Below are 15,497 nucleotides of genomic sequence, written 5' to 3'. Positions count from 1 at the left end.
GCGATTCTGGGAAGTCTGTCCAGAATTGCTAGGAGTTTTCCTCACTCTGGTGGTTTGATCTCTTCTTCTCTTTTCTTCATTCTTAATTCTTGCTTCTGGTTTGATTATTAGAGTCAGATTTGATAATGGCAGTAGATTGTTGCACAGTGCTATACCTCTAGGCCTCAAAGTTAAAATGTTGCAACCTCAACAAGCATGACCACCAGGATACAGATTGCAGTTGGGAGCAGGCGAATAACCAGGTGGCCAAGTTATTTACTGCTGGAACCTCAAAGTCCCCACTGGAGTTTTGAGTAAGACCAGCAGACATAATGCCAAATCCACTGTTGGTATGTGAACCTACACATTTGTGCCTAAAAGGGGTACCACAATAGCATGCCCCACTATGATTCCTCGAAATACATGTCAAAGACTTACCATAAAATGCTAGCATATACAGAGCTATTCAATACAACTTGGCCTATTAAAGTATTTTTCATGCAGAGACATTACAAACCAGACGAACTCCAAAGGCTTTTGCAACACCTGCTACAGATACATCCGAATGCAAAGGGCCAACACCTCCATACACGATTACCTACAATAACAAATGCAGGTTTATCCATAGAAAAAACAAAATTTAGGAGAACAAGACCACATCAGTAACTGAGAGCTGTTAAGTTCAAACAGTAGAATCCTACCATGTCATTGCTGGATTTCCTCTGCTCAACTTCTTCAGCAATTGAATCAATCTGCATTTGTAAGAAAAATAGAATAAACCATCATATGTTCATATCACATTTACTTGGGACACAATTCAACAACTAAAATTATACGATATCAAGCAGCTCTGGTGTGAAATCCAACCCAAACCTAGCCAGGACACCCTATTTGTTTTGGGTGAAGTAGGGTTTGTTTAATGTTGACTTTGAAGTTAGACCTTGATTTCAGTGTTCTATCTCCTTCTTCTCTCTTTTCCTCTTCTTACTGTTCTATCTTGATGTTTTGATTGTGGAGAAGGTGTTACACTACTGTAACTACCTATTCTCTAATCTCCTTATGTCTTAGAGTGAACCCCCAATCACTCTATGCATTCCTTGAAACCACATGGTGAATCTCCTCAATTCTTCATTGATTTTGATTGAGTTTTTGGACAGCATGATCATTCTACTGTATTCTAATTAATGTTTAACATGTTTAATCTTAGCCTTTATTGCTGTTCTAATGTATTTCATCTCTTTGAATCAATTCCCCTTTCTTTCTAGCCATTATAGCCTTCTATGTTGATCATTGATATAAGCATTCTAGTAAGTTTCTATTTTTGATTCCTCTCATTCTAGGATTAGTATTCTTTTGATTTTCTATTTAGTTATTCTTGCTGTGATTAGGAAGATGGTATTGCATCATTGCAAACACCTCTTCTATGATCTTTAAGGTTGTGAATCCATTCAATTCTAATGATGCTATGATTCCCCTATTTGATTTTCTACAAGGAATCACGGATATCTTCATGAATTCATGCTTAATCTTGTTTCTCTTGTATGATTGATTCATTCTTATGGTGATTCTTGCCTCTGATATGTTTTTGATATTCCATTAGAGTGAAGCCTTGTTCTCTTTAATTCTTCCCTCGAATCCATGGTGAGTTTGCTATGGAAAACCATGTTGTTTCCAATTTAGAAACTCATGTTCCCAAATTATAAAGTACTGATTTCTGACCATGGATGATGTCCAATTCATGCTAGATAGTCTTGGTATGTTTGTGTGAGGCTCCCTTTCGAATTTCGAGATCTCAAGCCTCTCAACTCCGATTCTTCAGATCCAAGTTTAGTAATCTCTCCTATGTATTCAGATCTACTTCTTCTATGGTTAATCTCTGTAAAGAGACTATGAAGATGATGTTGCATTCTCTGTTAGCAACCATCACTTCATTGATCTCCTTCCAATCTTAAGGTTTTATGATCAGCATAATGACCTTAACCCTAACCTTGGTAAATTCTTCAAGAAACCCTTGGGTAACCTTTATGAGAGGGTAACCAAATTAGGGAACCCTTGGGTAACCTCCCTTGTGAGAGTAACCACATTGGTTATATTTGTGTTAATCTAAACTCTTTCAATGACTTTCTTGTTATCAAATTGCTAAGCAAATTATTCCCTTTCATCTTGTGAACCTACCTTGGGTTATCTGGAGACCTAATCTAGGTTAACCTTCATGGGAGGATATTCAATTGAAAACCTTAACCCTTTATTGATTTTTGAATCATCCTCAAAGCTTTTCTTGATGTGATTACTTATTCTTTATTCCCTAGGGTGAATCCTTATTGCACCCTAGCCTTTCCATGAGAACCATGGTCAAGTATATGTTAAGACCCTAAATCTTCTTGGTTCAAATCAAGAACCTAACTTTTGACCTTGACTTGATGCTTTGACCTTCCTAGATAGTTTTAATATGTTCTAGGAAGCTCCCCTTCAAATTTCAAATCAATCGGACTTCAAACGAAGAAGTTATGACCGATTTGGTGTTTGCAGTTCCGTACTGATTCCATTGGTCGACTGGGCCAGTAGACCAACCAATCAACCAATCAAGTCAGTAGCCTCAGTTTTGCTTCCGTTTCGTCTCCGATCATTAGGGTTTGTTCCTTATGTTCAATACATGTTTGTTTAGGGTTGTTTTGGTGATCTTGGACTTGCCCATTGATCTCTTTCTCGAAGTTTACTAAGTCGAATACGAGGTGAGTACTCCAACTCACAATATGCCTATTTACATGTCTTATTGTATTGTGACATGAATGCATGACCTAGCTACTGATGTTTTATTTTCTTTACATCATGAATGATACATCGGTAACTACAGTAGCGTATTCATATTGTTATTTACATATTGGAATTGATGATATAGTATTGTGAATGTGATTTGGACTATGATATGAGTATGAATGTGATTTGTATAAATCATGATGTGATTGAATATGTATGATTTGGGATTGGGGAATGTCCTTTTGACATTTCTGTCCTTGGACATCGGAGGAAATAGTATGGGATGTTCTCCGAAGATGCCCATCGACGCTTTCCCGAATTATTGGTTGTCATACCTAGGGTTGTCTAGCAGTGTTTGGCTAGGATGTCCCCGTTATATCAGACCCGATTCGGAAGGGTATTGAGACCGAACGACCCGTGGTAGCAATGGGGATTCATGGGCACTCAAAACCGGTAACCAGTCCGTGAGAGGACATGAATCACATTATGGTTACCTGAAAGGGGTCATTTATTGGGAGGGTTGCATATGGATAGACTTGGGCTCATGGGCGCTCAAGACCGGTAACCAACCCGTGAGAGGACATGAGAGCTTCCCGTTTACCATATGTGGATAACCAATAGAGTTGATGAGTCCGTAGTCCGGGACTATGAGGACTCTAGTGTGAAGGATACCGGAAAGGATCCCGAGAGGGGAGGAATGGACGTATCTGGAACCGAGTTGATATGACTAATTAGAAGACTTGCATTTGGCTAGGCTTAACCCCGACATGCGCCGAAGACTTAGACCAATGGTGATATGAGAGAGCAGTGACTTCCCCCAGCCATGGATTTGTCCCGGGGGATGTCGGACCCATTACCAACCGGAGCCGAGTGACTGATACCTACCCAAAGAAGTATGGTGCTATGACTTAAAGCATGTCTACCAATAGAGACAAGAATACATATATAGAGTTAGAAGCATATTGCATTTATTGTTTCATATCATTACACATCTGTTTGTTTGTGAATGCATGTGAAGATGCTTATTGTGTTTGGTTTACTTGCTAAGTTCTTTTGAGCTTACCCTTCGGGGGACTTGTTTTAGATGACATTGCAGGTCCGAAAGAGAACATGTGCCACGGTATGGAGGACCTTTCCGTATATGGTACAGCTTCAGATGTCCTTGGACAAGGTAATGAATGATGTGAGGCAGCCAACACTCAGACTTGGACTGCGTTGATGGCTCCTATTGATGGCAGCCGCCATCGTCTTATTCACCGATGGGATCGTGCGCTAGATGCTGATCTGAAGCTTCAAGAGCATAACCTAAAGGTGAAGAAGATGAAGATTGAAGAAGAAGAAGAGCCGACTGAAGATGTGGATTAATTTTCTCTATATTCTTCTAGACTTTTATTTTACTTGTAGTAGCTTAGAGCTTTACTTAGATTTCGATTTACCTTTCGCTTATGTTTGTGGAGTATATTTCCGCTATACTCTACAGTTGTCTTTTGATTTGGTATCTTGTTATTCCGCACTTTGATATTCTTTTTTGATCCTTCTGAGATCCTTTATTGACTTTTATTATAAATTACTTGAACATTATGATTTGTTCTTGCTTTTGATTATGTTATTGTGCTAAATGGATATGATCGTTCCTAAACTTGATCTTTTGGGTTGTGGATCACTTCCCCGGGTAATCCAGATAGGGTACCGGCTGGGGGGATGTGATAGATGGAAAGTCTAAAACCAATGAAGGGAGGTTATATGTTTGAAATTCAGAACAGAAACTACTACCTCTTCTGCAACTGAGGATTAACAATTCAGTAGCATACTTTAAGAGTAGACAAAGCACCAATGTGCAAACTTTTTTCTTTTTAGGGATGAAATCATCCATGTTCAAGCAGTCAAACGAAGATGGATATAACACCAAGGAAATAAATAAAGCAATCGATCAAAGGAGTACTTGACAGTTGACACAAAGGTCATTGTAATTTGAAGGAAATCAAGAACAAGTTGCGTCTCATTTTCTTCCACTGCACTTATCTATATATATATGGAGGCCATATTAACTGATATAAATAGGTATTATCTACAAATAATTAAAAAAAGGGCAAACTCAGTGCCAAAGGCTTCTGCAAAAGCAGAGCCCAGTGGCAATTTTCCTACACAGCCATATCAGCGGTACACATCAGTATTGGAAGGCCTTGAAATGATGCAGTACAGAAACAGTACCTAAAAAAATGAACCACCAATGCAATACCTAAAGCCAATACATGGTCTATCAACATCAACAAACAACCCAATACATCAATACCTATTGATAGATCGCTAGTAAACTGCAGAAACAATCCATGACTAATAAACACTTACTGACAAGTAAGGGATTGAAACAGTCCTTCAGAAAAAAATCAACTTGATCCATTTATTACCATCAAAAGTGATTTTACTATTGTTGATTTTATTTGTCATTTGGAGATTACATAGCATGCGACCAAGCTTGAAATAGATCTACACAGGAACATGTATTCTCAAATATTAGAACTTCACTAAAATATTGATTTTCCTGTAATTTTTTGAAATATATCACTAGTTTAGTCAACAATGGCCTGAATGATGGCAACAACCTAGGGTTGCTTGAAAAATGGCTTTAGGCATCGAGATCAGATTGTCTATCTCAGCCAATCTGCATCAGTATCAGCCATAATACCTGCCCAATGCCATACCAATGCTATCAAATAGTGGATACATTCTTCCTGGGAAAAAGAACGCTTGAATTGGTATATTAAGGGGGGAACCCTGTAAATCCTAGTTTGCAATGATTTGTGCGTCCAATTTCAAACCAAATCTTCCTCAAAACAAAAAATTACATCTTTTTTATACGCATGTAAGAAAACCTCATACTTTATACATAATTGATTGAATCACATGTCTGATTGTACGTTGTTCTCCTTTTATACATGAAATGGTGTACATATCGCTTATCTATGGTGTTTTATACCTCAAAACTATACTTTGCATTTGTCCTAAGAATTCCATGTTGTTATTGATCATCTCCATATATAGCTTTAGCATATTTTCTCTCTCTGATACAAGATGTCTATTAAAATCATCTTCCTGGTAGTGTAGCTGATACCATGCAATTATCTAAGCAAACCCTTCTACAGACATGCAAGATCTCTAAGTCTGACCTGTCAAATGTTGGATCTATCCACATACATAAATGCCACATTTACTGGAGTTCAATTCAATCTACAGTAACCCAAACATACTGGATTAACTTGCAAAAGTAACAAAATGGAGTAAGAAATGGCAAAAAACAGTAATATATGTTGTGCACACCTCTCATAGTGCTAAATGAACACTACAGTTATTCTCTACATTCATGAGGTTGAACATTTAATAACTTACATCATTTCGAACTACAGCGGTATGTGAAACAGTCCAACCAATAGAACAAAGCTTTCTACATAATGATGGTCCTAGTTGATCCTCAATAGTGCCAAACCTGAGCTATGGAAGGGGGTACAAAGGAATATATCAGAAACTAAAAGTAATTGTCAACAGGAAAGTTATGAGTATACCAGCAGGAGGTAACAGTCAAAGACTAAATTCTAATTAAAAAGCATAAACTAATATAATAAATAGAAAAAAATTGATTCTGCGCAGCATTAGGCATCAGGTGAGGGGACTTTTGTAGGCTGGATTCAATCTGCTAATTCTGATATTTGTGGTTCAAACAATAAGCAGAGGGTCTGGTTTTCGTTCATTGTTTAGAGCTTGGTTGTTTTGTCTGGTTGATTTCATGTGGGTTTCTTGTGGCATTCTCCTGGAGAATTGTTAGTCTTCCTTGATATCCTTTCCCTGATATGCTTTAACAGTGAACTGCAAAATCTTCTAATATCAAATATATTTATGAATTTTTTACATGAGCCCCCTCCATTTCAATAGACACATGGTAGAACATGATCAAAGTGCGCTAGAACATAATCTTCATATGGAGGGGTCATGCGGAAACCCCCTTTCTACTCGTTATGGGACAGTTCTATAAGCACAACTAACAGTGGAATGTAGTTGTCCCATGGTTGGTTTAGTGTGGATTCTACAAGGCGGTCATTATATCCATCAGATTTCAGAACATCTCAACAATGTCCAGATTAATAGTGTCTGCAGCCGCGTACAGGGTGTCGGAACTCCCCTCAGCCATGTCTCACATGCCAAATAATGTAGTACTATAACCAGTAGGATACATTACAGGCTACAAACCCACAAAGATCACAGTGGATACTAATAAACCAACAGGATAAAATTAAAAATAATCAAATTACCTAATATCCAGAAATAGGATGGGGCTGAAAATCAAGTTGAGTAGGCTTATGACCCACTAGTGCTGAATAAGTACACCAAAGATGAGAATAACCCAATGGATCCATTGAAGACCCAAAAACAGAATTAGCAAGAGAGATTTAACGTGACTACAGATAAACTGATCTGATGGGCTTCAAGTCTTGGTCGAGCGAGAGACCTAAGGGAGGAGTGAGACCCCAAAATCCAAGCCCAATCCAGGGCATAAACTATGAAATCTGAGTTCAGAATGGTGATGCGCTAAAGGCCGGAGAAGGAAAGAAGAAAAAAAAAAACCCTCCAGAGAACTCTGTAACAACAATAGGAGTCAGCATTATTGATGACAGCACCAAAAACAAGGGTAGTGGTTCAAGCACATTTTACCCATGAACGTAATTTGATTCTTTTTAATTACAATAGGGTATGGTAATAATGTAATATAGCAGCAATAACAGTACATTAAAACCAATGAAATAGAGTAGAACTTGAGAAGTACAGTAATAATTTATCTTGACGTTGGTTGACTGGAATAGAAAGGAAAGAATTTTTTCAAATCTCCCAGTTGACCCTGGAGCAGGAGCCCACACCAAACTCCAACCTAGTCTCCCACTTGGGTTCTGCATCGTGCAGTCAACAGCTAAGCTTCATAATTTAAACTCAACAAACTGATGGGAAATCTCACCCTTTCTCATATTTGCAATAGGGTTAATAAATTACAACTAAGTTCTCCATGTGTATGCAATAGAAATGTTGGCAAACCCAAACAAATTTCTCCCCTTTTACAAAATAGCATCCAAATAATAATGGAAACCCTTTCTAAATTTGACAATTGAAAATAGAAACTAAGTCTAACTACTGATGTTACATGAATTAGATAAGGAAAATAGAAGGCAAATATTGTATGGAAAGAGTAAAAAAAAATAATGAATCACTCTTCCAAGCCAGCTGTCCAGGTTGGGTTACTGCTCTAGCTGTAAAGGATTATCAAATCTTATAATATATCTATTCATTCAGTGGCAGCAACCTACCACTAAAATTCCTCCATGGTAGGGCCAGAATGGGGCTTATAGGTCTGGAAAGAATCTTCAGTTCTTTCCCAAGTAACTAGCAATGGAGCCAACTAAATCTGAAGAAAATATCTTCCTTTAACCCAACTCAATAGGGAGTTGGAGAGAAAGATGGCCAGACCTACAGACCTAAATTTATGAATCACATGGGAGCTGCCTTGAACTTAAATAAGGCATCACAATCTAAATCAGAATATCCTATCAGATCAATATTCTGATGAGGTGCATAATTAAGCCCTTTTACTGGAGTCCCTTAGAATTATTGTATGGTACAACAAACCTTCTTGGGTGATAGTTATCATTCTCCATATGGCGACTAACAAATAACCAGAGCATACAATGGGTCCAATCACGATACATCTGTACATAACCAAGGTTCGAGAACTCAATCTCGATGGCCATCTCAGTGGGCCAAAAAACAAGATCTCGCTGAGACAGAGGGAAGATTCCACCCATCTCAACCCAATTTGTTAGCTCATCTCGATGGGTTTTGGACCCTTTTGGGGCTAGGAATTGGTATCCAGCCTATTTTAGGCCTAAACGAAATAGTGGCATTACATGTATGAGAAAACAACTGTAGATATGAATTCCAATTTGATCCTAAGTTTGAAAGGCTGTGCTGAAGAAGTGTAGAGACTTATGAAACATAAAGTACACAACCATGACTTAATATATTTGAATTGAGTCTAGCATATATAAGAACCAGTTCTGAAACATTAGTATTTTTATAGTATCTTAATTTTAATTTCTAAAAAATATATATTTTGTAACTTAAAAATTCAAAAAAAATTAATAACAGAAAAAAAATTCTCGTTTCCATGAAAGTGTAGATCAAACAAATTGCTCAACATATATTTAATCAACATACATAAAGTATAGAATAAAGAGTTTGAAAGAAAAAAATAAATAAAATTTTGTATGAAATCTCACCTTTATTCTAGATTTGGTCAAGTACATCTTCAATCTTTGTTGTAAATGTTGTAGGAGGGTTACTGATGAAGACTAGGAGTCTTCCAGCCAAAATTCTGGTAAAAGAGGCTTTTCCAGCAAGGCAGCAAAGAGAAGCAAGTGCACCAAGATCGAGTCAACATATCTCTACTCGACCGAGAACTTGAGATTTCAGTCAAACTAAGATATTGGATTTTCCGGTTTTGCTTCTCATCTCATCTCGGCTTTGGAGAAAACGGGATATCTCACGAGTTCTCGAACTCTGTACATAACTAAATACTCGTATTAAGAGAGAGAGAGAGAGAGAGAGAGAGAGAGAAGGGCGCACTCCTCTCTCCTCATGAATGTTTTTTGTTTGGAGGTGGATCCATTGACCATCTATTTCTTTCATTCTCCTTCACCAAATGGGTCCGATTCCATTTCTTAGCACAGTTTTAGATGTTTTATGTTTTTCCTGAAGAAATGAAGAAACTTGTAGAGTATTGGCATCGGACATCTACAGAGAAAGATTCCTACAAGAAAGTGATAAGCCCCTAATATCACAAGTACATACTCGAAAGCGTGGAAAGCAAATCCCCAAATTGTAGGGAAGGAATCGGTGGGAAGATTTGATGAGTCATATTGTATTCAGATTTCCTTTTAGATTTGAAGAGTCCTATTGCATTCAGATTACCTTTTAGGATTAGAATTGGAATTAGTGAAGGAAAAGTAATTGCTATAAATATGGGAAGGAAGAATAGGTTAGGCAGTTTTGGAGAGTTATTGAGGAAGATTGGGGTAAGAGCGATTGCTCTTGGGTAGCCGTAGGATTCACCTACTGCTAGTAGTGTGTTTTGTCTGGAGATTATTTGATTTAGTGTTGCTATTATCGTTGTGAGTCAATTTGTTCATTGTTTTTGAGATTGGGGTCCTATCAATTTGGCATCAGAGCCATCGATTCCAGGGGAATGGTAAAGAGCCGAATGGAGCAGAGGGTAGAGGAATTGGAAAGTATCGTGAAGAGATTCAAGGTCAAGTTGGACTCTTAGCACAACACATAGAAAAAGGAGAAAAGGCTAATGACGACTTCAGAGAGGTATTAAGGTTCATGCTGTTGAAAGGAAAATCAGCGGAGATGCATACCTTAACGCCGGAAGTGACTGAAACCAATGGAACTCCAGATTACAACGAGCGTACAATCAAACCAGAGAAATCGAGAGACTTCCTTCCTAGACAGCTTGAGATGCCGATTTTCATGGGGGAAGATCCGATGGGGTGGATCGCACGAGCTGAGAGGTACTTTGATCTGTACAAACTGAGCGATGGAGAGAAACTCAGAACTGCAACTATTTATTTTGAAGGTGCATCACTGGGATGGATACACTTCCAAGAATTGCAGCAGCCATTGTCATCGTGGAGAAACTTGAAAGAATCAATGATCCATCAATTTAACTCAACACAACTGAAGACCCCTCAAGAAGCGATGATTAATCATAAGCAAAGTGGGATGTTTGCAGCATATAGAGAAGGGTTTGAGAAATTAGCAGCGGCAGCCGGAGCGGTAGATGAAGAATGGTTGAAAGGGGTGTTTTTCGCTGGTTTAAACGAAGAAGTGAGGGCGGAGGTACAATTATTTGGCCTCACCAATTTGGGCCAAATAATGGACCTGGCCCAAGTCGTGGAGGACAAAAATGGAGTGGGGAAAAATAAGAAATCTTTTTTGGCCCAGCCCACTCAATCGGCCCAAAACTTAACCTCATGTTTTATTAACTCCAACCCACCCAACACCAATATTAGAGGAACTAGTACGGTTCAGGGAACCGGAATGAACCAAAGCTTTAACAGCTCGATTCGCCCAAACCAAAGAAGTGAACCCTCGTCTTCCTCTTCACAATCTCGACCTGCAACCACAGCGGCAACGGTGAACTCAGGACGCTCATGATGGCTATCCCAGGAAGAAATCAAAGATAAAATGGACAAAGGGGTATGTCTCAAGTGTGACGCTCCATACTCCAAAGGCCACCGATGCCCTCTGAAGCAACTAAGGTTGTTGTTACTCCATGACGATGATAATCCAGAAGTTGCAGCAGCGGAAGGAGTGATCGATGACGACAATACGACGGTCGAAATGGAGCTAGTGCTTCAGACGGAACTCTCGCATACTTCTTTGGTGGGAATCGATTCACCACATACCCTGAAACTAACGGGACAGATAAATGGCTGTGAAGTCATCGTTTTGATCGATTGTGGTGCAATGCACAATTTCGTCGCTCAAGAGTTGGTGGAGCCGTTGGGATTGGTAATCCAGAAAACAAAATTTAAGGTTGCTTTGGGCGATGGAACGATTAGCAAAGGTACGGGGATCTGTCGACAGATTCCGATACAGTTGGGCGGGAGGTCTTTGTACAAAATTTTTACCCTTTCAATTTGGGTATCATTGATATAATCTTGGGCGTAGAATGGTTGCAGACACTCGGGGAGGTACGCAGTAATTGGCGTTTGAGAACCATGAACTTTGTGTGGCAGGGACGACCTATGAAACTAAATGGGGATCCGACTTTGCTGCAATTGGAAACAACATTGAAAAGTGTGCTACAGCCCGTTCAAGCAGGCGGTGATGGATACTGGCTGCAGCCTCAGCATCCCGACGGAGACGATATAGAGGTACACGAGAGTACAACAGTATCAAATTTATTAACCGACTTTGCTCAACTATTTGTTGAACCAATTGAACTGCCACCAAGAAGGAAGCAAGACCACCGGATACGGCTAGCCGAGAAAAGTAACCCACCTAATATTCGACCCTATCGTTACCCACACTCTCAAAAGAACGAGGTCGAAAGGTTGGTACAGGAAATGTTAACAGCAAGATTGGTACGGCCTAGTGTGAGTCCTTACTCCATTCCAGTATTGTTGGTTCGAAAGAAGGATGGCGAATGGCGTTTCTGCGTGGATTATCATGCCCTGAATAAACTCACAGTTCCTAACAAGTTCCCCATTCCCGCAATTGACGAACTATTGGATGAGTTGGGCGGAGCCACAGTGTTCACCAAACTTGATCTGAGAGCAGGGTACCACCAGATCAGAATGGCGGAAGGTGATGAGGAAAAGACGGCTTTTCATACCCATAATGGGCATTACAAGTTCCTGGCGATGCCATTTGGGCTTTCGAATGCTCTAGCCACATTTCAATCACTCATGAATGAGGTATTTCGAGAACATTTGCGAAAATTTATTTTGGTGTTCTTTGATGATATCTTGGTATATAGCAGGACCATGGAGGAACATGTGGGTCATTTGTGAACCACCTTTATACTCCTCACACAGCACCACCTGGTCGTCAAATGAAAAAATGCATGTTTGGGGTTGCTACACTGGAGTATTTAGGGCACATCATATCTAAAGACGGAGTTGCGGCGGATCCACGGAAGATCAAGTGCATGGTGAAGTGGCCCCAACCCGCCAATCTTAAAGCCTTGCGAGGGTTTTTAGATTTAACCGGGTATTACCCCGAATTCGTCCAAGATTATGGAAAGATTGCTGCTCCGCTTACTAACTTATTGAGGAAAGATGCATTTCAGTGGAGTAAAGAGGCAACAAAGGCGTTTAACGCCCTCCAGACAGCAATGACAACCGTTCCAGTATTGGTTATGCCAGATTTCACAAAGGAGTTTTTGGTGGAGACTGATGCTTCAGGTTTTGGACTGGGTGCGGTTTTGATGCAAGATGGCCACCCCATTACCTACTAGAGCCAAGTGTTGTCCCCTCGTGCACAAACCAAGTTGGTCTATAAGAAAGAACTAATGGCAATTGTGCTAGCTATCCAGAAATGGCGTCACTACTTGATGGGGAGACATTTCAAAGTACGAACTGATCAAAAGAGTCTAAAATATTTGCTGGAACAACGCATTGTGTCTACTGATCAACAAAAGTGGGTCTTAAAGCTTTTGGGATTTGATTTTGAGATATTGTATCGACCGGGCAGCGAAAACAAAGCCGCCGACGCTCTCTCGCGACGGTCAGAGGATGATAAGCAGCTTCTCTCTATGACAACAACAGCTTGGCAAGAAAGTGAGGGTTTAGATGCGGCAGTTCACGCCTCAGAGCGTTACCAGAAGATTATTCAGGCCTTGCTGAAAGGATCCCAAGACTATCCTAACTATCATCTCCAACAAGGAACATTACTCTATAAAAACAGGTTAGTCATCCCTGAAGGATCACCCCTAATTCCCAAATTATTGTCGAATATCACTCCACCCCAGTTGGTGAGCATTCAAGGTTTCTGCGGACCTACAAGCGATTGACGGCTGTGGTCTATTGGGTGGGAATGAAAGCTGCTGTTAGGGACTTTGTGGCTAGTTGTGATGCCTGTCAGCACAGTAAATACTTGGCTATAAAACCCGCAGGTCTCCTTCAACCGCTGCCAATTCCAGAACGCATTTGGGAGGATATTAGTATGGATTTTATTGGCGGCTTACCCAAGACTAAAGGCGGGGATACAATGCTGGTGGTAGTGGATCGTCTCACCAAATATGCCCATTTCCTTGCTCTTTCACACCCTTACTCTGCTAAGGAGGTGGCTGCATCATTCACTAGGGAAGTTATCCGCTTGCATGGATTTCCGCGATCCATTGTCTCAGATCGTGATCGTGTCTTCCTAAGTCACTTCTGGATGGAGTTATTCAAGCTTGCAGACACCCACCTGAAGTATAGCAGCGCCTATCATCCACAAACCGATGGCCAAACAGAAGTGGTGAATCGCAGCCTTGAAATTTACTTACGCTGTTTCTGTGCTCGCCAACCAAAGGATTGGATTAATTGGTTACCTTGGGCGGAGTATTGGTACAACACGACATTCAATTCAGCCACTAAAATGTCTCCATTCCAGATTGTGTATGGCCATGAACCGCCTTCACTTTTGCGTTGGGAAGATGGCCGATCTAAGGTTGATGATGTTGATGTATTCCTTTATGAGCAAAATCGAGTATTGGATGATCTCAAATCTAATCTCCGGGTGGCCCAAGAACGGATGCGCGCCACCGCTGATCCCAATCGCTAGGAGGTGCACTACAGGGTGGGGGATGAGGTTTTTCTTAAGCTCCAGCCTTATCATTTTCAGAAACTTGCCAACCGCCCAAACGAAAAGCTAAGCCATCGTTTCTACAGGCCATACCAAATCATAGAGCAAGTGAGCCCCGCGGCCTATCGGTTACAATTACCAGAGGGGACTCGCATCCACCATGTGTTCCACGTTTTGCAATTGAAACCAGCAGTTGGTCAACACATGGTCCCCCAGCCGCTTCCCTCATGTTTGCGAGAGAATGGCGAGTTACATCCCACACCAGAACAATTGCTCCGCATTCGCTTCTCTGCCCAGGGGGTTTTGGAAGTTTTGATTCAATGGAAAGGACTGCCTCCTTGTGAAAATACTTGGGAAACTTACAACGAGATGCAGTCCCACTTTCCAGATTTTCACCTTGAAGACAAGGTGAAACTGTTGGAGGGGAGTATTGATAAGCCCCTAATATCACAAGTATATACTCGAAAGCGTGGAAAGCAAATCCCCAAATTGTAGGGAAGGAATCAGTGGGAAGATTTGAAGAGTCATATTGTATTCAGATTTCCTTTTAGATTTGAAGAGTCCTATTGCATTCAGATTACCTTTTAGGATTAGAATTGGAATTAGTGTAGGAAAAGTAATTGCTATAAATATGGGAAGGAAGAATAGGTTAGGCAGTTTTGGAGAGTTATTGAGGAAGATTGGGGTAAGAGCGATTGCTCTTGGGTAGCCGTAGGATTCACCCACTGCTAGTAGTGTGTTTTGTCTGGAGATTATTTGATTCAGTGTTGCTATTATCGTTGTGAGTCAATTTGTTCATTGTTTTTGAGATCGGGGTCCTATCAGAAAGTAACTAGCTAGCCATGTTGGTGCCTATGTTGAGAGAGGAACGAAAGCATGTCTAGCAAAGTACCGATGAGAAAGGGACTTGAATGCTATTATAGAGGAGATCCAGCCAAAATGCAATTGCCATTGGACTTCTACAGAGGAAGATTCCTACAAGAAAATAACTAGCTAGCCATGTTGGTGCCTACGTTGAGAGGGAAACGTAAGCATGTCTAGCAAAGTACTGCTGAGAAAGGGACTTGATGATGCTATTATAGAGGAGATCCAGCCAATGCAATTAGATAGATGGGATAACTCAACTGTAGAGCCATCGAGATTGTAATCCGTCACTCATCACTTCAAGCCAGACCACTCTTGGCTGGCCTCAAACTTTCTGTTACAGCACCTCCAGGTTGCACTATATTACTCAATGAGATATCCATCAGAACTCACGTGCCTCAACCATAATAATTGACTTTCTATCATCTCCCCCCACTAGTTGGTGCACTACTTTATGTAATCTTAGATCGACTGGCTTCCAATTCCTAACCTTACCACTTTCA

General features: G+C 40.3%; 1 protein-coding gene across 1 annotated transcript in view; it reads right to left on the bottom strand.

The window, feature by feature from the left end:
* The window catches only part of LOC149023769 (phosphoadenosine phosphosulfate (PAPS) reductase family protein), a 45,385-nt gene that overhangs the window by 15,379 nt on the left and 14,509 nt on the right, over nt 1–15,497 (bottom strand). The window contains exons 9-11 of the mRNA XM_089144270.1: nt 6,124–6,220; nt 681–731; nt 497–577 (exon numbers count right to left, since the gene is read on the bottom strand). Of these exons, the coding sequence (XP_089000396.1) occupies nt 497–577; nt 681–731; nt 6,124–6,220 (229 nt within the window). The remainder of the gene's footprint in view (nt 1–496; nt 578–680; nt 732–6,123; nt 6,221–15,497) is intronic.

The sequence above is a fragment of the Hakea prostrata genome, chromosome 2 (genome assembly GCF_041222555.1).
Source record: "Hakea prostrata isolate BN-2017 chromosome 2, UWA_Hpros_2, whole genome shotgun sequence".
Taxonomy (NCBI): Eukaryota; Viridiplantae; Streptophyta; class Magnoliopsida; order Proteales; family Proteaceae; genus Hakea; species Hakea prostrata.
The sequence above is the reverse complement of the archived record's forward strand: the minus strand, read 5'-3'. Positions and strand labels throughout refer to the sequence as shown.